We start from the raw sequence: 23,976 nt of genomic DNA on the forward strand, positions 1-23,976 counted from the left end.
AAAGAGCGAAAGAGGATCTCCTGCTGCCCAACACACTGAGACCTGAGGAAAATGATATACAACTAAAAGACATCACAGTTTCCCAAGATGAGGAGGACGGCTCACAGGACCAAGTGGACCCGGTTGATGGCTTAAGTCAAGAGGATTCTCCAGAGGTGAAAATGTCAGGAGAAACTTTATCAGGTTGTTCCAACGATCCAGAATCCTCAGAAGAGACAGAGATCACCCGAGAAACCATCCTGGAGGATTTGGACAATCTGGATGCCATGCAGGATGGTAAGAAGAAAAACTCTAAACTTTCATTTTGGAAAAGAGTTTGGAACATTCTGCGATGGCAGAAGCCAAAAAGAAAAACAAAACTAAAGAGTGAAGACAATCAAGAACATGTCTAATGTTCTGGATTTTTATGATATTTAGAGAGGGAGAAAGACGAGCAAGAGAGGAAAACAGGAATCAAACTCATGGAGGTTGTAGCCTCTGTGTACGGGGCGCCAGGCCACGCTCCGTCAAATTTAAAACGTTAAAGTTTTATCCCCCATTGACAAACTAGAAAATAGATCCCTTCCCAACCCAATTGGAAAAAACGTGGGCAGCACGGTGGTGCAGCGGTTAGCGCTGCGTCTTCACAGACACCATCTGTGTGGAGTTTGCATGTTCTCCCCGTGTTTGCGTGGGTTTTCTCCGGGTGCTCCGGTTCCCCCCACATCTCCTAAAACATGTAGGTCAGGTCAGTTGGTCACTGCAAATTGCCCCCAAAGATTTGAAGAAACCCCAAACACATGTGCAGCTTTATTGTTAAACTTTAAAATTAATTGAATTAGCCGTACGTTAGCCCTTTTCCCTTCGCTGCTTTAGCGCCGCAGCAACACTGGGCTCAATTTTTATAGCAACGTATTAATTTAAGAGTTAAAATTTCTTCTTTTAATAGTAATGATTTCTGTTTATTTCCACTGTACTTGTGCTTTTATGGTTTGTCCTTTAGTTTACCGTTTCTACTCACTTTTTATATTAAATTGCACTGAATTGTAGCTTTTAAACTGTTTAAATCTGTATTTTAAAGAAGATTAGCAAAAGGATCATGCAGTGGCTTTTTAGTGCGACGGTGGCTCAGTGGGTAGAGTGGTCGTCTTGTGACCAGAAGGTTGTAAGTTCGATTCCAGCTTCCTCAGCCACATGTTGAGCTGCCCCGGGGCGGGGCACTTAGCGGCAAGTTGCCCTCCGACCTGCATGTCGGTGTGAATGTGTGTGTTTGTAAATGTGACTGTAGTGTGAAGCGCTTTGAGTGGTCAACATGACCAGCAAGGCTCTACACAAGTTCAGTCCATTCACCTGTTTTTCTTTGATAAATCCTGTTTTTCTTTTTATACCAAACATAAAAAAGTTGATTTAACAAGTTTGGATTCTTCAGGTTCCAGGATGTTAAATTAAGATTAGAGTTTAATCTGTACATAATATTAGATGATAATTGTAATCATAATTTAATTCTCTGAACCATAAAGAAACCCAAACTTGTTTTATCTGGTTTGTTTGTTATAAGAACAAAACAGGTTTTATAAAAAATAAAAGTTACTGTGTGATCTTTCTGTTAGTCTTTATTTAGAAATACAGATTCAAGGTAGTTTAACAAACTTAACAAAAAAGTGCAATTTAACATGAAAACCTGTAGAAAAGGTAAAAAGAAGAACAATCCATGAAAGCATGAAAACAGAAAACTTAATCAGAAATAATTTCCATTACAGGAAGAAATCAATTCATAGATCAATACTTTGTAATAAACATGAAGCTTTTGTGTTGTTGAGCTTATGTGTTGTCTGCTTGTATAAGAGAAGGAAAAGGGGCTTAGAAATGAATAATTCAGTTATTTTTTTAACCAGTTTATGGTAAGACAGCAAATTATGTTTTGTTTAGGACGTTACTTATAGGTTTTGTTTGTCAACCTGGGTTTAATTGCCAGTCCTGCAGAATCTGCTGCATGTCATTTCATTCTCTCTCCTCCCAATTTCCTGTTCAACTTGTTAAATAACGGCCTAAAAAACTTTATCAGAGCCTAAAAAAACTGATTTGAAGAAGGTGGGGGGGCTGGTTGACCTTTGATGACCTCTAGAAACATTTCTTTATGTCTTTAAAATTATAAACAAAATTTTTGCTGCACAAACGTTTGACACCAATTTTGCCTGATTTGAAGAAGGTGGGGGCCAACTTCACTCAGGTCTATTTACCTGCTACTTTACCCGCCACTGGAAGTTTCTTAAAAGTTTATCTGTTGGTCTGCAGCTCATGGGACCAAACCAGACGAGGAGATGAAAAGTTAAAACACTCAATATTGTCTTGTACACAAGTTCTGGTTGGGTAACAGCAAGATCACTGAGTCTTCTTAAAAGATACATTAGATGTTTTAGTTAATTTTTTATCTCCAAAGTGTGGTGTTGCAAAAGTTTGAAAACATTTACCGTATTTTCCGCATTATAAGGCGCATAGAATAGAGGCTACAGTAGAGGCTGGTGTTACGTTATGCATCCATTAGATGGAGCTGCGCTAAAGGGAATGTCAACAAAATAGTCAGATATTTCAGTCAAACTTTATTAATAAATTACAAACCAGCGTTCTGAAAACTCTGTTCATTCCCAAAATGAATAAAAAGCTGTTTTATTATTTTCCCCGAGGTAAAGTCAGTGACGTGGTATTTTGGTGACACAGTTTATCTTTTAACAACAGCAAGGTGTAACATATAGTGGAGGGAAACTTTTCCTCGATTCAATAAACACGTAAAAAACAGCCTGATGCTGTTACGGTAAATCAAACGTTAGTTAGATCACAATATATATCCACTTCTGCTATAACCATTGATTCGTTCATGTTAAATTCTCTCGCTGCTGCTCTGTTCCCCTGTTCTACTGATCGCCTTGAGCTTAAACTGCGTCGTAAGCGTCTCTTAATAGGAGCCATTTTGGGGTCTTTACACAAAACCCAGTGTGCACCGCGCGCTTCTTCTTCTACAGGGGAAAATGAAGTCGGCGGCTGCTTACCGTAGTTGGAAGACCTGTTGTGTCTCAATATTGGTCCATATATAAGGCGCACTGGATTATAAGGCGCACTGTCAGCTTTTGAGAAAATTGAAGGTTTTTAGGTGCGCCTTATAGTGCGGAAAATACGGTACTTATATTTGGCTGTCAATAAAGATAGTTGAATAAACATATATATATATATATATATATATATATATATGTTTAGATATCTGGAAATGTAGTTTCTCTGGCTTTTCTCCTCTTTCATAATATGTGAGCTGTTGTTGCTCCTCGTTTCACTAAAGTTATTGTCAGTACAGAGTACGCTGTGTTGATCCGTGCTGATCTCTCTCCTCTGCAGGAATGTATTACATCGACCCCAACCAGGGCAGCTCCGCCGACGCTCTGCTGGCCTACTGCAGCTTCTCCTCCTCATCAAAGCAGACCTGCCTTCACCCCGAACACTCCCAGGTATGAAACCTGCACCGAGGACGGCTGCAGGAAATTACACAACGTCTCTGCTGACCTGAAGGAGCCTCGTTAAAGCCCCTCAGTTCAACGACTCGCAGCCGGAATAAGCTTTTAGTGCCAACACTGAGACCACGAAAGAGATGATTTGAGGCAGAATCACTCTCTCCATCTCTTTAAATGAAAAACAACTAAATATTTTTGATTAGAAACATTGTAATTTTTTTTCTGCAGCTGTCGATGAAAGCTTGGATGGAGGAATCAGCTGAAGATGGATCATTTCAGTGGCTCAGCAGGCTGGATCACGGTCATCAGGTGACTGATATAAACCTGCAGCATCATGTTCATTAGTCTGTTTTATTGGTTTACCTCTTAATTTAGCAGATATTCATTCATGAACACCGTCAGGAAGACCCAGATCCCATTGGAGAGACTATGTACTATAAACTGAAACCCAGTTCTTAATGTCTTTTGATCAAACAAGGAAAAAAATCATTTTCAACTAAGGAGATAAATGATGCGAAGCAACTGGATCCATATCAATAAATAAAGAAATCAGTACAAAATAACACCAATAACACAAAACTTTTTCTTTCTGGTTCAAAATTAATATTTTTAGTTGTTATTATTAAGGCTGAAGCGATTAATCGGATTAATCACGATTAATTTAAATTAATCGATTATTAAAATAATCGTCATCTAATTTAATAATTGGTTAATCGTTGACTGATGTATACACTCAAAAAAAGGCAATTTTCTGGAAAAACTTTACACATTCAGAGCAGTATTTAAACAAATACAAATGTAAACATTTTGCAATTAAGCCAAAAAAAACAACTTTTGTCTGTAAATATCTTTTTATTTTTAAATCCTCAAATGGCAGAATAGCTAAGCTAGCTTAGTTATTAAGCTAGCTAGCTATTTAGCTATCAAGCTACAACTAAATACAACTAGCAAGGAAGCTAACTATGTATTTACCTATAGCTTAAAAGAAAGCTAGCTAGATTGTTAGCTATATAGCTGAACACATAATGTAGCTAAATAGCTGTTCTGGTACTTTCTGAAAACAAAAGCTGTATATTTAGAGCGTAATTAAGTAAAAGCTGCTCAAAAAATATATACATTTTGCAATTAAGCTAAAACTATCTTTGTCTGTAAATATGTTTTCGCCAAATCTCTTCCAGTGGTAGTTTTAGCTTCAGATGTAAATGAATGCCAAGTTATTTCAATTTAGGCAATAAAATGTTTTTTTTTTTGTTTTCGTTGTTTTTATTTGCATCTTTTATTGTATTTCTAATATTGTATAAAGAGACTTAAGTGATTAGATGAAAAATCTGTAGAATGTGCCATATTTTTGCCCAGTTAATCATCAGAATAATCAATTAATCGCCAGAATGGTTGATTAATCGATTGCTAAAATAATTGTTAGTTGCAGACCTGGTAAATATTAACATTGATGATGTGTTTGTTAGTTTTCTTACCCAGGTGAGAGTGTGGTGCAGATGCGTTTCCTGCGGCTGCACAGCGTCTCTGCGTCTCAGAGGGTCACCTACTCCTGTCCTCCAGGAAGCCGTCTGGGTCCGACCGACACAGAGGTGAAATTCCTCACCGATACCAGGATGCAAAGCTACCTCGGACAGCTGAATCACTGTGTGGTATGTGGAGACGGGAAAAATAAGTTTTTAACCTGTTGAGCTATTATGATATTCAAGGAGATAAGTTTAAAAATATTTTTAGTGAACACTTAAAAACCTGACCTAGTTGCATGTTTTTATTCTGGTGAAGGTGAAAAGGTTAAAACATTCAGAGGGTAAAATGTTGTGGTTGTGTTTTCTTCTGTTTGTTTCATAATCATTTCTGGTTTTATTTTTGTTCGTAAGGTGTTGCCATATTCAGGACATGCTCTGTGTTGTTTATTGTTGTTGTTGGGGGTTTGCCATAAGGTTCATTCCTTTGTGTTTAGGTTTTTAATTCTTGTGTTTTGTTTGTGTGTTTTAGTTTGTTCATATGTTTGGTTTTGCTTAATTTTTTCCTTTTGTGTTTTGGTTTGGCTGCAGAAAAACCTTTGAGGAAAAACTCAAAACCACTTTTTTCTTGCCCTCTGTGTCGGCTACGTTAGATATAGACTCGTTGCCATAGCAACTGACTGACAACACCGCTACATGTTTCAGGATTCAACCACAAAAAGCAAACATTTCCCACACAAAGAGCAGAACATTCAGTCCGTTACATTTTTATATTCTTATATTTTATGTTTACTTTGCGATTATGAATAAGTGATTGCTGCGGTAGATTAGCTACCGCTGCTAGTAGCTAAACTAACACGGCGGTTGTAGATTAGCTCATTTAAACACCTGCTCTACTGACAATCAGAGTTGTTGTTTACTTTCCCTTATTTTATTATTTAACTGAACCAAAACACACAGAATTCCACAGCACATCTACATGTTAAGTTTGTCATAGTCAAGCTAGCATAACTGAACTACTTCCCTCTCCCTCGCTATTATTTTTCTTAATTAAAACTTTTTCCTGACCTTGTTACCTAGTTTTTGTAGTGTTGACAATTAGGACCAATGCTAGTCTCTGGCTAGCAGCAGCTTTTTGCCTCGCAGCATCCGTTGTGCTCTGCAACTGGTCTATATTAACAGATGATGCTTTTTTTTCAGCCTGTGGAAGAGACGGTTTATAGTTCTGGAGAGTCTGTGTTGGAGTTCGAGGACCTGCAGCTGCTTCCTCTCAGAGACGTGGCGGTGATGAACAGCGGGAACTTCACGCACCAGTTCAGCTTCACCGTTGGACCCGTGTGTTTCAGCTAGAAACCCGCCGCTCCTCCTCACCACACAGAAATCCAGCAGGATTTTAAATCACGGACACAGAAAGAGCTTCTTTCTCCAGTTTCTGAAGATTTCACCAACTTCCTTCTCTTTTGTCGGGGGATTGAATTCCTCGGCTTCAGCGACTCTGTTGCTTTTTTAACAGAGAAATCATTTTTGTTTACAGAGACATTTATCTGGTATAAAGTAAATTAAATATGTGTGTTTTTTTTTGTGCTGTTCACATTCTTTAGTGTGTATATAAGAGTCAGACGGTTTTGCTTCCAGGCCGGTTCTGTCCCACTGATGCCAGTTTATCACTTTAACTAAAGGTGCTGATCATTTATTTAAAGCTTATTCATCTCATGCATACTTGGTGCTAGCTGTTTACGATCAGTCCTCGTCTTAAAAGATTCAAAGCATTTGTTTTACATTTTGATGTATGTATAAATATAATTTTTTTCCTTTACATCTCAGGTATGACACACACAGGCACTTCATCTGCTGTTGCCCCAGCATGTTTTTTTTTTTGTTTTTTTTTACAGTTTTGTTGTCAAATCTCTAAATCTAAACTTAATAAATATTTGAACTTGAGACACAGAAATATATTTAGGCTGATTAATTTGTTCTACAACTAAAAGTTATCTATTTTTTGGGTATGAAGCTTTTTAGATAAACTAGACATCTAAAGAATGGAAATTAGTTCTAGCATTATTGAGAAGCAATGTGTAATAAAATGTAGGGAATATTGTAGTAAAAGTAAGTTATATGCTTTTGTTTTGATTATGAAACTTTGAAACAAGGTGGGTTGATATGACATGTTAAAGCTTATAAACAGATTAAATTTCTGCCAAAAATGTGAAAAGTAAATTTCTCCAAAAGTTTAATATTTCAAATTAAACTCACCTTTTTCTTAACTTAGAAAACGTTTCTGAAATTTAAAAAAAAAAAAGATTTAAAAAATTCTAAACTCAGAATTTTCAGTTTGAAAAGTTGAAAATTTGCTAGAAAATTGTGCAAAATTTCTGGAAAATTTGAGATTAATGTAATTTTTTTTCAGATTCAGAAATTCACAGTGTTTTTTTTTTTTATTTCTGAGTCTCATCTCAAAATTTCAGACTTATTTTCTTGCACATTTTCAACTTTTTGAGCTCAAACATTTCTGAAAATAAGACCAGAATGTTTGACCTTAAACTCCAAAAAGGTTAAGTCATGTAGAGATAATAAAAGGGGAATAATCTGCGGAATAATCTGCCTTATATGTATTTGTTTTTAAATCTCTTTAATTTTTCGTCCTTTTCTAGCCTGGGATAGATTTTTATTTTATTTTAAGCAATCCAATTGTTTTAATTGTATAATAAAATTAGAATAAAAGCTATATTTTATCCCGTAAAAAGCTAATATTGACATTTTGGGGTTTGTGACGAAACCGTGGTGCTGAAACGGTTAACGTCCTTACGTTACGCAGGTCACGTGACACTACGTCGTCACCGGTTCGTTCCTTTCCGCATCTGGTTCATTCTGTAACTTTAGCATCATTTCCTCCCGGTTTAACCTGCTTGGCGTCTCATGTAGCAGCTTTTTGTTGGGTGTAAAAGTCGTACAGGTTTCCTTTTTTTTACTGGTCTGCGGTTCTGGACCGGAAAAGGTTTCATTTTTCATGTGGAAGCCTGGAAGAGGCGGGCTAGCCTCTGGAAGCTAACAGCTGTTTGGGTTTCAGCAGCGGAGAGTCGCTGTCAGGGAGCCAAGCTGCCTCAAAGGTGAGAGGGGAGAAAAGCGAAGCTTTAACCGGGGACTGCTCTGTCATCTGCTGGTAAAATGGTTATATTCTGATAAAATTATACAACAAAGTAGCTCATTAGTTAGCCTTAGCCAGATTTAGGTCATTGAGCTGTGTGTTACTGCAGTGTTTTAATGCAATTTGGAATATAGAGCTTTTAAGTTTTATTGTTTAGTATAATCGTATAGAAAGCGGTTTGCAATCTTGACATTACGAGAAGTTTATAACCTCAGTTCAGCTGAAAATGTGCGAAACAAGATTAGAGCCACTAAAGGAGAAAACAAATTATATTGACTTTATTGGTTTTGGAGAATGAATCCAAATTATGAGAAAAAAACAGTAAAAATCCTGGGGGGAGAAAAATCTAAATTCTGGTGAAAGAAGCCCAAATGATGAATGAAAATATGCCAACATTTTGGTTAAGAAAAATCTAAATTACGGGAAAAAATAAGTCAAAATTCGGAGAGAAAAAAAGTCTAAAATATGGGAAAATTTAGTCAAAATTATAGGAAAGAAAAATCTAAATTTGGAGGGGAAAAAACTAATAATTGTGGGACAGAAAAATCTAAATCCTGGGAGGAAAATGTCACAATTCCAGGGGGGAGTCCAAATTATGAGGGAAAATATACCAAAATTCTGTGGATTAAAAATACAAATTATGGGAAAAATAAATCAAAATTCTGAGAGAGAAAAATAAGTATCCTGAGAAAAAAAAAAGTCAAAAATATGTGAAAATTAGTCAAAATTCTAGGAAAGAAAAATCTACATTTTGGAGGAAAAAAGGAAAAAAATTGGGAGAAAAAAATCTAAATTCTGGGAAAAAAATTCAAAATTTTGGGTGGAAAAAGTCCAAATTATGAGAGAAAATATGCCACCATTCTGGGGAACAAACAAAATCTAATTATGGTGAAAAATAAGTCAATATTTTGAGAGAAAAATCTATATTCTAAAAAAAAAGTCTAAATTATGAGAAAAATGTGTCAAAATTCCATAAAATAAAAATCTAAATATTGAAGCAAGAAGTCAACATTTTGAGAAATGTCAAAATTCTGGGGGAGAAAAGTCCAAATGATGAGAAAATATGTCAAGATTGTGAGAGAGAAACATATAAATTCTGAGAGAAAAAGATTCTGGGGGAAGTGAAAGAGTCCAAATGTTGGTAGAAAACCTAATTTGTGATTTAATGTGAAGTCTCCAAAGTCAGTGACGATATTGGGAGCCATGTCCTACCTGACAGGTTTGCTGTGGTTTTAACTTTTGGTTTCTCGTGGCCAGGTTCTATGACCTTTGACCCCATCATCCAGACCGAGGATGTACCCGCCTCCCAGGAAGGACTTCATCGCGTTGACCCTGAGCGACCCCCACAGTCACGCCTACAACAACGCCAAACACCGGAGACAGTCCTGCTGGAGGGTGAGGACGGCGACCAGGAAAAATCCAAATTTATCTCCATATTTCTGCACATTTGATTTATTTCCTGTCAAAAACATGCAAAACATAAACAATCAAAACGAAAAGAGGGGCAAACTGAAAACAAACTAAATGATCTGAAAGTCAAAAGAGGGCGAGTGTGAACAGCAGAACCCAGTAAATCTCCCTGACAGGAAGGAAACAAATGTTTCATAATTTGTCCTGTCAGGCGTTTGGCTGCTCACTGAGATATTTGTGGTTTTGCGCAGGAAAAGATTATCCATGTGAATTATTCCTGTTTCTCTGTAGTGAAGAGTTTCATCCTCTGGGGGGTTAAAACCACAACGTTTCAGTTTCCTCCATGTCGAACTGGTCCAGCAGCTCCGTACCTGACTGGCCTGTTTGTCATCTGAGACTCTATTGTGAGTTTCTTCAGGCTGTTTTTAAACCTGATAGTCCAGCAGATTTTCTTCTATTTGTGAACAAAGTTGCAGCATTTGTTAAATTTTCAGCTGCTGCGGTTCTCTTTCACACTGCACTTAGTCAAACCAAACTAATTTAAAAACCTGTTCCCCTCCTCGCCTGTGGGGGCGCTGCACCACAAGCCACTGAAGGAAACAACATGAGAAACTCTTTCTTCTCCACAAAATAGAAACAAATAAAGATTTCTATTTTGAGAAATGAGCCATTTCTCCTGCTAGCCCACGGCTAGCATGTTTGTTTTGGTTGTATTTACCCATAATGCCCTGCTCTGTAGTCCTCTGAACCTCAGACTAAAAAGAAAGCCTGAAGATGCCGGTGGAAGGTTTCTGGATTGCAGAACTTTAGTTTTTCAACATTATTATGATACATGAGTGCAGATCTCTGTCTGTGGCTGAATGTGATGTGATGACGACGAGGCGGTGAGCAGCGCTGCGCCCCGCGCTGATTAACTGCATCTTAACACCTAAAATCAAACTATTGATGTTGGGCAGTCTACTGGTTGGAAGAAAATGTTTGTTTTTGCAGCTCAGGTCTGTCTTTATTTAGTTTATAAATTACAAATAGCCCTTAAACAAAGTTGTTTTTTTATCTCTATGTGCAAAAGCTTAGAAAACATACTGTAGTTTCAGAAACTGTAAATAACTCAAAATAGACTTGTTTATGGTTTAATGTGATCAGTCACATTTAAAAAAACAGCACCACCTTTTATATTAGGAGGAACAAAGACAGTGAATATTTAAATTTCAGGCTGTATATATTAAGGTGTTGTTATTGTGGGGTCAGTTTTAAGCCAGGTGGTCTGTGAGTGTTTGGGTAAGTGATATTCAGCCTGAGAAAGTTTGAGAAATAAAACATTAGATGAAGAGAGATTGTACTTTGTTGTTGTTTTTAGATGAAACGAAGGTGATGTCGGAGTTATTGTTGTAAGTCGAGTTTCGTTTAATTTGTCCGTTTTTGTTTTCTCAGAAGTGGAAGCAGCTTTCTCGGCTGCAGCGGAGCCTCGTCCTCTTCCTGCTGGCTCTGCTGCTCGTGTTCGCGCTGCTCTCCTTCTCCAGCGTCGCGGAGCAATGGAGAGGTGAGAGGTGAAGCCAGGCGCTCGTCTTAATGAGAGTTCAGTGGAACATTTGGTGTTTCTGATGATGAATTTCAGCTAACTGGGGTAAATTCTGCAGGGCTGTCCGATAAGGAGGACTGGCTGGAGCTGAGTGACAGAGGTCTGGTTCCCCCGGGTCTGAAGCCGGTTCTGAGGCCGGTTGAAGGCAGAGGTCCGGTAGCCGGGCCCCATGCGGAGCCAGCTGAAGGGCCACAAGACCCGATGGAGCACAGAGGACCAAACATCCCTGCTTTGGCTAGGCCGCCCACCAAGGTGGGATTTTTATTCCTCAAACAAGAGCTGAGTGAATATTCATGTTGTTGTTTTTAAATGGTCATGACTGCATATATTATCAGATTTATTTATTAATGCAACTTCCAATTATCTTATAAATCAATTATTATGAAGATTAATTGATTATCCTGACGATTAATTGATCAGTCTGACGATTAAGTGATCATTCTCACTATTAATTGATAATTCTGATGAGTAATCCATCTCCCAGGTGATTACTGATCTTACAGTTAATCAGTTATATGACTATTAATCAATTATTCTGATTAATTGATTAGTCTGACTATTGATCAGACTAATCAGGTAACATTATGACGACCAGCTGAACATTATGACGATTAATTTAATCAATTATTATGACAATTAATCTATTATTCTAATGACTAATCGATCATTCTGGTGACTAATTGGTTATTCTCACGATTAATCAGTTATTCTGACCATTAATAGATTATCCTGATGATTAATTGATTATTCTGACAATTAATAGAAGGTTCTGACAATCAATCATTCTGATTAATCAATTATTTTCGTGATTAGTTTATTATTTTTTCAATTGCTTGTATAAAGAAAAATGTCACATTCATTTAACCACTTCAGCCATTTTTATACCATAATAGAAAAACATTAAAAGATGCAAATAAACAAATAATTCAAACCCTTTTTAAATGAGAAAATTAATGTTTTATTGACAGTTGTGATAAATCAGTTATTAAAATAATTTTCAACTAATTTATTATACTCAGAAGACGGCCAAGAACAACACTCAGATAATTAATTTGATCAAAACTGTCCAAAAAATATAAACATTTTGCATTAAAGATTTACAAACAATATGTCATTGTTAGACAAACACAGAGGCAGCAAAGAGATTAAAAACTCCAGCTGTGTGTTTTGGAAAATCAAAATTAAATGATCTTATAACATAAACGATGCCTTTTATTTACAGTAACAGCAGCAGCTCCATGAAACGGTTAATATGACTCAGGATGCAGGATTTAAATAGCTGCTGGTTACTGTGGAAATGTGTAGGATATGGGAGACTGGTGAGTCATGATGGGATTGTTCAAAACTGCAAGAAGATGCATCAACATAATCTGAGAAAAAACAGAAATGTTTCTGAAACAATAAGCTCTAAATAAATTAGGGCTATTATTGCATTTATACAAGTAAGTGTGTTTTATGTTCCTTTTTTTAATCTGTTTCTGTGTTTTTACCGACAGAGGAAGCAATTTTCCAACAAAAGAGCTCCACCAAACTCCCGGAAAGATGGAAATGCTTTGGACACGGTGAGCGACGCAAAGCAGAACCAGGAAGTGGTTCGGGAAGAAGCTGGCGAGGAAAAGGAGGAGGAGGAGAAGAAAATGATCAGGTAATGTGAATTGTTTTAGGAAAGGAAATGTTTAAAAGGCGTGTTTAGATGTTGCTGTTGTCGCCGTGCAGCTGGAGAGGAGCGGTGATCGAAGCCGAGCCGGCCTCAGAGCCTCCGTCCAATCAGAAAGAAGCTGTGGAGCCTCAAGCGCCGGCCGAACCTGCGGCCTCCGTCCATCAGCAAGGTCCACCTTCATTTGCTTCTTCTCACCTCTGATTGTTTGTAATGAACAGGAAGTGATGAGTTCAGATGTTTCCAGTTTGTTGGTCCAAAAATGAAAGCTTGAAGGGAAAGATGGAAACGTATTTATGTTTTTAAATGTTCATAACTGAATTTATTATTGTTAGATTTATTTAGGGCTGCAACATCCAATTATTTTAGAAGTAAATTATACTGAAGATTAATTGATTAGGCTAATAATTGGTTGATTATTCTCATGATTAATGGATCATTATGACGATTAGTCAGTCATTGTGACCACTAAACAATTATCCTGAAGATTAATTAGTTTGATGATCAGTCGATTATTCTGACCATTAATCAATCGTTCTGTCGGTTAATCGATTATTTTGACCTCTAAGCAAATAGACTGGTGATTAATTGATTTGTCTGATCGATTATCTCATGATTATTCAATAATTCTGACGATTAATCGATTATTTTGACAATTAGTTGATTAGTCTGATAATTCATTTATTATTCTCACAATTAATTGGTCGTTCTGACCACTAAACAATTGAACAGACAATTAATTAGTTTGATGATTAATTGATTATCACAACCATTAACTGATTATCCTGATGAGTAATTGATTAGTCTGATGATTGATCTATCATATAACTTTCATGATTAATCAGTTTTCCTGACAATTAATAAATAATTCTGACAATTGATTATTTTGACCATTAATTGACCAATCAAGTTGCATTCTGACGATTAATTGTTTCTTGTGGTGATTAATTGATTATTTTCACGATTGGGTGGTTTTTAAAACCATCTACTTGTTTCTGCTCTTACACCTGCATTCTGGGTCTTTTTGTTTATATATTTTGTAACAATGTTTGTGGGTTTTCAAAATTTTTGAAGATTTTCTTTAACTTGGTGCATTTCAAGAGGAGCTGCAGACCTAAATGAATTGTCCTTGTTTTTAAATCCAGTTTCTCCCGGAGCGGCGGAGCGTCTGGAGGCCGTCCGTGATGCCTTCAGGCACGCTTGGAAAGCCTACCGGGAATTCGCCTGGGGTCACGATGAGCTCAAACCCATCTCCAAGTCATTCAGCGAATGGTTCGGTTTGGGCCTGACGCTCATCGACTCCCTGGACACCATGTGGATTATGGGCCTAAAAGAAGGTGATTTATTTCACTTTTTGTTCCACACAGAAGGTTTTAAACTTATTGGTCAACATTTACATCCTTAACATTTACACTTTTTTTTTGCTTTGCACTAAATTAGTAACAGCTACATGTCCAGGTTTAATTTGTTTAAACAGAGTTGTTCTACATGGATGGGATGTAAAAGAATCACCTTTTTTCCCTCCACCGTTGTGCGCATGTGTGAAATTTCCGGATGTAAACAATAACATGCAACGGGTCTGTTGATGCAGAATTTGCTGAAGCTAGAAGCTGGGTGGAGAAAGAGCTTTCGTTTGACAAGAACGTGGATGTGAATCTCTTTGAGACGACTATTCGGATTCTGGGCGGACTGCTGAGCTGCTACCACCTGACAGGAGACCAGCTCTTCTTAGATAAAGCTGTAAGGAAAAACTTTATTTCAACATCAAAATAAACATCTTCAGGTTTTAATTAGATTATTTTCTGTCCCTTAAAGAAAGATCTGGGGTCCCGACTGATGCCGGCATTCAAGACGCCATCAAAGATCCCGTTTTCAGACGTCAACATCGGGAAGGGGACGGCGCACCCGCCGCGGTGGACGTCAGACAGCACGGTCGCCGAGGTCACCAGCATTCAGCTGGAGTTCAGGGAGCTGAGCCACCTCACCCAGGACCCCCAGTACCAGGTCTGGACCACAAACTGGTACCACAGGGACCCTCTGTTGCAGCTTCAGCCAACAAAATCAACCCAAACACATTCTACACATTAGGGTGACAACTAAAGATTGTTTTAGTTATCGATTAATCGATTATTCTGATGTTTAATCGATTAATCGGATTTTTAAAAATGGGCATATTTGGCAGATTTTTCATTTAAGCCTTTTTAAACAATATTAGAGATATAATAAAAGATGCAAATGAACGTCTTTTATTTGTTTATAAAAGACAAATAAAAGATGTATTTATTTGTCTAATAAATGAATAAAACATTTATTCAAATGTTTTGAAACAATAAATGTTTCAAAAAAGCATTTTATTCCATAAAATGCAGTAACAGAATTCCTTTAGTCAACTCTTGACCTTTTGTAGCAAAAGATGCATCTGCAGCTAGAAAAATACTTTTAAGCTCATATTTAATTGTCTTAAAAATTAATTTTCAAGTCGATGTTAGTATTTTTACCTGCAGATGCATCGTTTGCTATAAATGGTGTTCAGTAAAGAAACGCTCTTAGTGCAATATAGGCAATAAAATGTTAATTTTCTTTAAAAAATTTAATTATTTGCATCTTTTAATGTTTTCTAATATTACATTAAAAGGGCTTAAATGAAAAAAATTGTAGAGTGTGCCAATTAGTCTGATTAATCACTAGAATAATCGATTAATCGTTGAATGCTGTTAATATAGTGAAATGTCATTTTAAATGCTAAAAGCTAAAAATGCTAACTCTAAATGCTGAGGTTTTTTTCCAATTAAGAATGGTGTTTGTTTCCTGTGTTGTTTCAATAAGTAGCACTGTTTACAAATTTCTGCTCCATGTGATACATCATCACTCCATATATGGTCATGTAGGTTCTGCTTTTTTTAAAGTCACAGAAATTTCAGAAAAGTTGTGATTTATTAGCTGGTATTATAGATATTTACACCAAAATGTGATAAAATCAGGCTCTTAAAGTTACAGGCACCGTTCAGGAACATCTGTCTTCCTTCCGATTAGCTCAGACGCTAACTATTTTAGCATCAGTCATTAATCTCGTTTCGTTCCTTCCTGTTTTCCTGCCAGGACGCTGTGAATGAGGTGATGCGGCTGGTCCACAGGCTGCCAGGGAAACACGACGGCTTGGTTCCCATGTTCATCAACACCAACAGCGGCCAGTTCTCCCATAAAGGCGTGTTCACGCTGGGCGCGCGGGCCGACAGCTACTACGAATACCTGCTGAAGCAGTGGATCCAGGGCGGGAAGACCGAAGACGAGTAATGCCTCGTTTTTTATCTCCTGAACCAAAATGCACCGACTTGAACAATAATGATGCAACATTATGACTTTATTTACAGAGTTTTCTTTTAGTTTCCCGACAAATAATTCAAAAGAATTAGAGAAAATGTTTGATTCTTAGAGGCATTGATGTTTTTACACAATAAGTAGCACTGAATCTATTGTTATTATTATTATTATTATTATTATTTCATATGAACCAGTGAAAGAGGGAAAGGAAATGATACAAGGAAATAAAGGCAGGCAGATAAAAGGGAAAAAGAAGAAAATAGGCAAGGAAGGAATGAAAAAGAAAGACGGGATAAAAGGGAAAAGTTTCAAAATGAAAAACATAAAACTTTTGAGAATAGGGATGAATAAAATTGTTTCAATCTGATATTTGTCAAAGCTAATGACCAGAAAATTAGCTCTAAGGACATTATTGGTACTTTTTTGTCATTTTGTTGTGGAAATTCAACATTTTTCCATGAAAAAAACAAACTTCCAAAACTTACAATTGTTATTAAATCTATATTTAAAAGCACAACGTTAAAAACCCCAGTAGGTAAAATCCACAAATACCTGCCAGTATTCAGAGTTCCTCATAAAACATGTTGGGTTCCAACATAAAGGGCACAAACGGCGTTTAACCCTCCTGAATCTGGCTGCAGGCTGCTGGAGGATTACCTGCAGGCGGTGGAAGGAGTGAAGAAGCACCTGGTGAGGCAGACCGGACCCGGCCGGCTCACCTTCATCGGAGAACTCTCCCACAACCGCTTCAACCCCAAAATGGTACCAATGGAGGGTCGTGGGAGTTGGTGTAGCTCTCATGCGACGCCACATTTCCGCTAACTTTGTAACCGACAGCCATCTTGGTAGGCAGTTGCTATGACAACAATAAACAAACAACAAGGTTAGAGCTAGCTCTCCCCTCATTCCTACCTAGCTATTAAACAATATAAATATATTAAAACTACTTTAGTACTCTACCTACCTCAGTGTAATACTAAGGTAAATATCAGATGTTTCTGTAGTACTTACTGCTGAACTAGCTTAGCTAATGTAATGAACTTTATCGATCAGAGGCAGCTTGTCCACATCGTCTGACATATTTCCTTGTCCGTCTCAAACAGGGTCGATCCTGACGGCGGCCATTTTGTTCATGTATCAATATGTGTTCACCACATATTTCCTTTTTGTTGGTCTGGAAGCCATTGGTATTTGTTAGTTGTGTTACCACCGCCTAACCACTAGGGGCAGTAGCAGACCCAAATAAGGAGCAGATTTAGACGTACACAGAAACGTACAGAATTTGTTTAGAACTGTGAGCTGAGCTGAAATAAATAAAACAGAGAAGTTCAAATACATGCTGAGAGTGAAACTGCTTCATTAAGGTGACGATATATCACAGATTTCAAAAGAAAATAAAAACAGGAGACCACAAATAAAATTTCAATGGCGCCCCCTTCATTTCTGGAGTGCAATGGTTCTATTTCCTGATATGGTATCCGTCCCGCCCCTTACTGTTCGCTGTCCTTCTTGAGCAGCCTGGGTCGCATTTGAACAAAATCAACCTGCGTTGTTCAGACGGTCATTAAAAGATCAAATTAAAGAAAATTAAAAAATCAGATTTGGTTCACTTCAAGCTCCAGTGTGAACACAGCATAAGATGGCGCGGATCTTGAGGGAGCTCTGCATTAAACAGATTTATTTCCTGCAGTGAGCGTCTCTCTCTTTGTCGCCGCCCTGCAGGACCACCTGGTGTGCTTCCTGCCGGGGACTCTGGCTCTGGGGGTGCACAGCGGCCTGCCGCTGGACCACTTGGACCTGGCCCAGCAGCTGATGGAGACCTGCCACCAGATGTACAAGCAGATGGAGACGGGCCTCAGCCCGGAGATCGCTCACTTCAACATGCAGGGCGACGAAGGCCAGGACGTTTCTGTGAAGGTCGGCCGAGTTTCAGGCGCTTTTATTTTCATATCCATGTGCAAGATTCACTATTAGCATGTTTTTATACACAATAATGGATTTTTAAAGCAATCTGAAAGAGGAACACTGCAAAAATACTAAATCTTACCAAGTATTTTTATCTAGTTTCTACTTCAAATATTTTAAAATCACTAAAAGTAACTTTTCAGCATGAAATAGAGGCTTGTTTTAAGTCAATTCTCTAATATTTATTTTAAAAATAGTTATAAGTGGAATAATTTGTGAGTGGAACAAGATATTTTTCCAATAATTACATTGTAATTTTAATTACCATACACATATAGCATGTTTTTATACACGATCTGAAAGAGAAATACTACAAAAACACTAAATCCTACCAACTATTTTTATCTAGTTTCTACTTCAAATATATTAGTACATTTAAAATTATACAAAACTAACTTACAAATAACATTTCAGCAAGGTACGGGCGCTTGTTTTAAGTCAATAAATCCTTAATATTAATTTTAAAATAGCTATAAGTGAAATAATCTGGCAGGAAAAGAAGACATTTCCCCATATTATAACTTATAATTACTAATTTTCACTCACAATCTGACTTTTTAAAGAAATACTGCAAAAATATTACCAAGTATTTTATAAGTTTTAATGTTCCTCATATTAAAGCCTACAATATATAAAAATGTTTCATTCTATGGCAAATTATTTTACTTACAACTATTTTATTGACATAAAACAAGCTGCTATTTCTTGCTGAAAAGTAACTTGTAAGTTATTTTACGTGTGCTTAGATATCTGCAGTAGAAACTGGACCGTAGGTTGTTGGTCAGGTTTTGTGTTTTTGCAGTGTAATCGGTGCGAACCGGCCTGAGATGCTCCAGCAGGTCTGATGAATCTGATTTTTAATCAGCCGCTCTGTGTTTGTTTGAGCGCGGCCACCCCGCTCTCCTCAGGCCTCATTTGGTTTTTCATTAGCAGCTCTGAGTTTCTCGCAGCGCTGAATATTTCTCCATTAACTCCAGAGATAATTAGGAAACGCTCTCTGAGCTCATTCAGACCCAGAGAAACAACGGAGTGATCACAGAGGCCTTTAGGATGATTTAGAGAGAGAGCAGCTTTTAAACACCATCATGATGATGATGATGATAAACAACATGAAAGTCTGACTGGACTCTTCATCAACAGAAGCTTTCAATCCAGAAACGGCCTGAATGACGTCAGATTATCGACTCCAGAGGAAACAAAGAGATATCCATCCATCCATCATCCATCCATCCATCCATCCATCCATCCATTTATTCAACCAACTGACAATTCAACCAACCAGCCAACCATTTGTCCAACCAACCTTCTGTTTATCCATCCAACCAACCGTCCATATACCCGGATGGTTGGTTGTTTGTTGTCCAACCAACCAACAAAACATCCATCCATCATCTGTTTATCCAACTATCCATCCATCCATCCATCAGTCCTTCTTACTCTTTCAGATTTTTGCAGGTTTTACTGAAAGTTCTGACGGCTCCATGTAAAATGTTTGTGAATCCTGGTCAAATCATAAACACTAATGAAAGATGCATCCAGTTTATCTGGCTGATGAAACTGAAACCGCTGGCCGCTCCTCTTCTCCTTCTATGTTTTTATCTGACTTTTTAAACGTTGACATCGGAGAGCCAAGCAGTCCGTCAGGCAAACCAAGCAGAAACGAGACGTCGATGCATGGAGAGACCGTTTAAAAATGCTTTATAGCTCCATCGATCAGCTGCTGCTCTGCCACTTTGTTCCATCTCTACTCCTTCATCTGGACCCACCCACTCAGCCTGGGGCGAGCGCTGACTCATGTCACCCAAAAGTTTTAAAGAGCTGCTGAAATTCTCTCTAAAATGCTAAGTTAAAGATAAGGACAAACACTGGATAATAAGAATGACCTGCTGCTGGTTCTCATTCAGTCCTCACTGCTGCTTCTGTCTCCACAAACGGCTTTAATAATGTTGTGTCCAGTTTCCGTGCTTCCTGTCAGCTTTTTAAAGGTCAGACTAAAAACACTGATTGCTATCCTGCAGCCTGCCGACAGACACAACCTGCTGCGCCCGGAGACGGTGGAGAGCCTGTTCTACATGTACCGGTTCACCAAGGACGGCAAGTACAGAGACTGGGGCTGGGACATCCTGCAGAGCTTCAACGCCTACACCAAGGTACTGACCAGCCAGCCGCTCATGTATTCCTGTTATTTCAGATTCGCTGATGATGTGAACATTATGCTAAACCAGGGGTGGCCAGACTTTTTGTCACGTCGGCCAAAATCATCAAGTCTAACGAACTTGAAGGCCAAAAAAGTATATTTCTAATAAAAACTTCTACTGTTATGTATTACTTGATAACTTAATAGTCTTTTTTTGTCAAGAAGAGATTTGTAAGCTATTGTAGAGCCAGAACTTGAAGAGGAACTATTATGCAAAATTCACATTTTTATGTTATCTCACTCACTGCTTCTAAAAACGGTCCCAATGCTTAAATAAAGAAAACACTCAGCTGGTTTTAGCCATTAAGTTAAAGTTTTTTGATGTCTGGAAAACGCAAAGTTTCTAAAACCTCTGAAACGTAACGTCACAAATAATCAGGGAGTGCCTTGTTACCTAGCAACAACAGCAGAATTCCCCCCGTTACTTAGCAACCCCAGCAGAATTCTGCCCGTTACCTACCAACCCTATTGGAGTTGGTTTTACCGCTGTATGCGCTGTACAATGGCTGCTGGAAAAGACAAGTGTTTTATTGTTTACTTCCCATCCAGAAACCACTTGCTGCATTCTTGTTTGTTGTTTAGGAGTCTCTACTAATGCTTTTCAAAGATGTACGGTTGTGTAATTACACATCTGTTTGCAGCCATTTTTACGTGCGAATGTAAACAGAGTTGGGGGCGTGGCCAGCAGCAGCTTATTTGGATTTAAAGTGAAAAGACGCCCTAAAACAGCTCAAATCTAATTATTTAAAAATTATTTTGTGTTCAAAATGTAATGAAAACAGCTAACCTGTTGTAGGAAGTGTGATAGTTCACCTTTAAAGAAATTAATTTGAACCGACATTGAAGGATTTTTGACTCTGTTTCTTGACCTCTCTGACATTTCCTCAGCTGGTGAAAATGTAATTATGTTTCATGTTCGACTTCTGGCAGCTTGGGGAAAGCTCAGCATGTATCAAAATTGATTTTTCAGCTTCCCAATGGAAGCATTAACCACCTGACCACACGTCTTCTCCAATCGCAGGTCCCTGGCGGCGGCTACACGTCCATCAACAACGTCCGTGACCCCGCTAACCCCGGCCCTCGGGACAAGATGGAGAGCTTCTTCCTGGGCGAGACGCTGAAGTACCTCTACCTGCTGTTCTCCGACGACGAGGAGCTGCTCAGTCTAGACAAGTACGTCTTCAACACCGAGGCTCACCCTCTGCCCATATGGCCTTCTCCGCCCAAATGAAACCCGGAGTCCCGCAAGGTCCAGGTTTCGGCCTCCTTTATTTTTCCTAAGGAAAAGGTTTCATATCTGAGCTGAACTCGGATCAGACTCACCAGAACACTTTGTTACGACTCAGTTATCGATTAATGACTGTATATTTTCTAATTTTGGGATATTGTGAGGTGGAAATCACTCATTAGTGCTATTTAATGTCTGACTCGTACATTTAGTGTTGATTTATCACTTCTGTGGGTAAATAATGGAGATGTTTAATAAATGAATGACTCAAGCTGACATTCTTAATGATCCAGGTTCTTCAATGAATGTAGCTTATTTTTTTCTGGGATAATTTATGTTTATTTATTCAGGTTTAATGGATGTTTTTGTTTGTCTGTTACTTGGAAATTGACTTTATATGACATGAAGGGGTTATTAAACTGTCTGGACCTGAGATGGACTCGCAATCAACTCTGACCTGGAAGAAACTTGGATAGAAAATATTTTTGAAGGTTGGATGGAGAAAAAAAAATATTTTTTTCTACAACGAAATGTTATGGCCATCGTACATGTTGAGGTTTTTCACAGAATTTCTCGCAAAAACCAACAAATCCCTGCATTTTTGTGATTGTGATTTTATTGCAAATTTTACAGAGAAATTGTCAAAATGATCAGGTTAAAATTATACAAACTCCCACCTGTAGGTGGCAGTATTTCTTTGTTCTGCTACTCTACTACCTCAGCTTTAATTGATGTCAAATTAACAAAAACATAAACGGTCACATCAACCGTCATATATAAACGCAAAGATCGCAGCAAAGCGCCATCCCTCTGCACTCCATGAGAGTTACAGGAAATTATCGCAAAAATATCGCAAAGCATCACATAATCAATGATTTTGATCGCAAAAAAATCACAAAAACAATCTCAAAATCTTGGAGTTACAGAAAAATATAGTAAATTGTCCACAAAACAGTAAATTTTAACCAAGCTACTCAGAAATTTTCACATTTATTTCACATATTTACAAGAAGAAAAAAAATTTTTTCAAAAGGCACAAAGCATCTTACAAATTTTAACTTTTGTTTTCATTTTTAATTTTTTTTACTTGCTGATTTTTCTTCACTTATAAACATGAAATTAATCTCTAAATTTCCAAGGGTTTCATCAGAAAATCTTTTACCGTAATACTTGGCCATAGTTTTCACTTTTTCCTGTATCAGTAAAAAAAAAAAATATTTGGAGGATCAAAAGATATATTTAAATTTTTTAAAAAATGTGAAATAAACTAATGAGTAAATAATGAAGAATCCAGATATAATGTAATAAGTTTACATCAATTCAACACTACTTTTGACTTTTTAGGGCTGGATTTGATGAAGGTTAAAGAATCAAATCTTCACTTTAATCTGTGGTGGAAGATTGTAGATTAGGGTGATGGTAAAGAGGCCTTCCAACCTCAAAGATGAAGCATTAAAATCTCAGTTTCAACCTGCAAAAAGCTGCTAAGCCATTCGAAGCATGGCGTGATCCCTGCAAAGCTAATAAATATATTTTCAATGATTATTGAGAAGGTTGTAAATAATTTTCAATGTGACATTTTTAAATAAAATGTGAATAACAACTGCAAAGGGATAAATTTGCACATTTTTCTATGTTTTGTTATTTATTTTGAGATGCCCGACTCACTTCCTGGTAGAGATGTTAGTATTTGGCTAAATTAATCCAAATATTAGCATTTCGTTGAGCTTTTGGATATTTGGCCACTTCCTTGTAACGGTTCATCTGAATAAATCCATTTCCTGGTTCTGATCCAGCTTCATAGAAAAGTCTGCAACTTTTATTGAGCTTGCACTTTTGCTAAAAAAAAAAAAAAAAAGAAAGAGAAGAAGCTAAGTTATAAAACGTTCATTGCAAATGAAGCTGGATGTTCCCAAATATATTAGTGGAAAATTTAGTGGAGGGAAAAAACACCAATGGGAATAACAGCAGCCTTGAAAGTAAAATCAACATCTCCATGAAGCCTGAAAATATTCAGATGATCTGATGTACTGAATGTTTGGGTTTTCATTTGCTGTAACATCAAAATTACTGTAATAAATGCTTAAAATGTCCCTGTTTGTAACTAAACGATGTGAAGTTCAACTTTTTGAATTTAACTTGTGAAATAAAAATAATCTTTTTTGATTAAAGCGATTTATTAAAATGCTTCTGGCTCGTTAAATTGTTTTGGAATTATTTATTTAATTTCTATTTTACAGATTAATCGTGATCATTTAAATAATCGTCAACTAATCAAAAAACAAACTCAAAAAGCAACATATTCAGAGAAGTAATTGTACAATATACATATTTTTTTCATTTAAGATGTAAAAAACTTTGTCTCTAAATATGTTTCATTCAAATCCACTGAAGTGGCAGTTTTAGCTTCACCTGCTGCTGTTGCATTTTAGGCAATAAAATGTTTATTGTATTTAAAAAATTAACTGTATTTGCATCTTTAATTTGAATATTGTATAAAAAAGACTTAAGTGGTTAAATGAAAAATCTACAAAA

The 23,976-nt window shown here is 37.2% G+C and overlaps 2 protein-coding genes across 2 annotated transcripts; both read left to right on the forward strand.

Annotated features, from left to right (window-relative positions):
- The first annotated feature begins 53 nt into the window (after positions 1-53).
- LOC111607856 (collagen alpha-1(II) chain-like) lies at positions 54-6,880 on the forward strand. The gene is made up of 5 exons (XM_023330063.1): positions 54-276; positions 3,367-3,476; positions 3,708-3,788; positions 4,946-5,128; positions 6,140-6,880. The coding sequence occupies exons 1-5, from the start codon at positions 162-164 to the stop codon at positions 6,287-6,289; spliced, it is 639 nt and encodes a 212-aa protein (XP_023185831.1). The 5' UTR covers positions 54-161; the 3' UTR covers positions 6,290-6,880.
- Positions 6,881-7,747: 867 nt separating this feature from the next.
- Positions 7,748-23,627, forward strand: LOC102236792 (endoplasmic reticulum mannosyl-oligosaccharide 1,2-alpha-mannosidase-like). Its single transcript, XM_005812368.2, has 14 exons — positions 7,748-8,046; positions 9,342-9,479; positions 10,926-11,034; positions 11,132-11,325; positions 12,570-12,718; positions 12,790-12,902; positions 13,876-14,067; positions 14,322-14,470; positions 14,546-14,734; positions 15,830-16,020; positions 16,693-16,813; positions 17,774-17,968; positions 20,035-20,166; positions 21,235-23,627. Exons 2-14 carry the CDS (start codon positions 9,378-9,380, stop codon positions 21,442-21,444), a joined length of 2,046 nt encoding a protein of 681 aa, XP_005812425.1. The 5' UTR covers positions 7,748-8,046; positions 9,342-9,377; the 3' UTR covers positions 21,445-23,627.
- Positions 23,628-23,976: the final 349 nt, after the last annotated feature.

This window comes from Xiphophorus maculatus, unplaced genomic scaffold (genome assembly GCF_002775205.1).
Source record: "Xiphophorus maculatus strain JP 163 A unplaced genomic scaffold, X_maculatus-5.0-male Unplaced_Scaffold_BN000164F, whole genome shotgun sequence".
NCBI classification, from domain to species: Eukaryota; Metazoa; Chordata; class Actinopteri; order Cyprinodontiformes; family Poeciliidae; genus Xiphophorus; species Xiphophorus maculatus.

Coding starts and splice junctions, on each gene's coding strand:
- LOC111607856 (XM_023330063.1), top strand. CDS start 162: ATGTCAGGAGAAACTTTATCAGGTTGTTCCAACGATCCAGAATCCTCA. Junction 277..3,366: donor TCTGGATGCCATGCAGGATG/GTAAGAAGAAAA, acceptor TCTCCTCTGCAG/GAATGTATTACATCGACCCC. Junction 5,129..6,139: donor GACAGCTGAATCACTGTGTG/GTATGTGGAGAC, acceptor CTTTTTTTTCAG/CCTGTGGAAGAGACGGTTTA.
- LOC102236792 (XM_005812368.2), top strand. CDS start 9,378: ATGTACCCGCCTCCCAGGAAGGACTTCATCGCGTTGACCCTGAGCGAC. Junction 12,903..13,875: donor GGCCTCCGTCCATCAGCAAG/GTCCACCTTCAT, acceptor TTTTAAATCCAG/TTTCTCCCGGAGCGGCGGAG. Junction 16,814..17,773: donor ACCGCTTCAACCCCAAAATG/GTACCAATGGAG, acceptor GCCGCCCTGCAG/GACCACCTGGTGTGCTTCCT.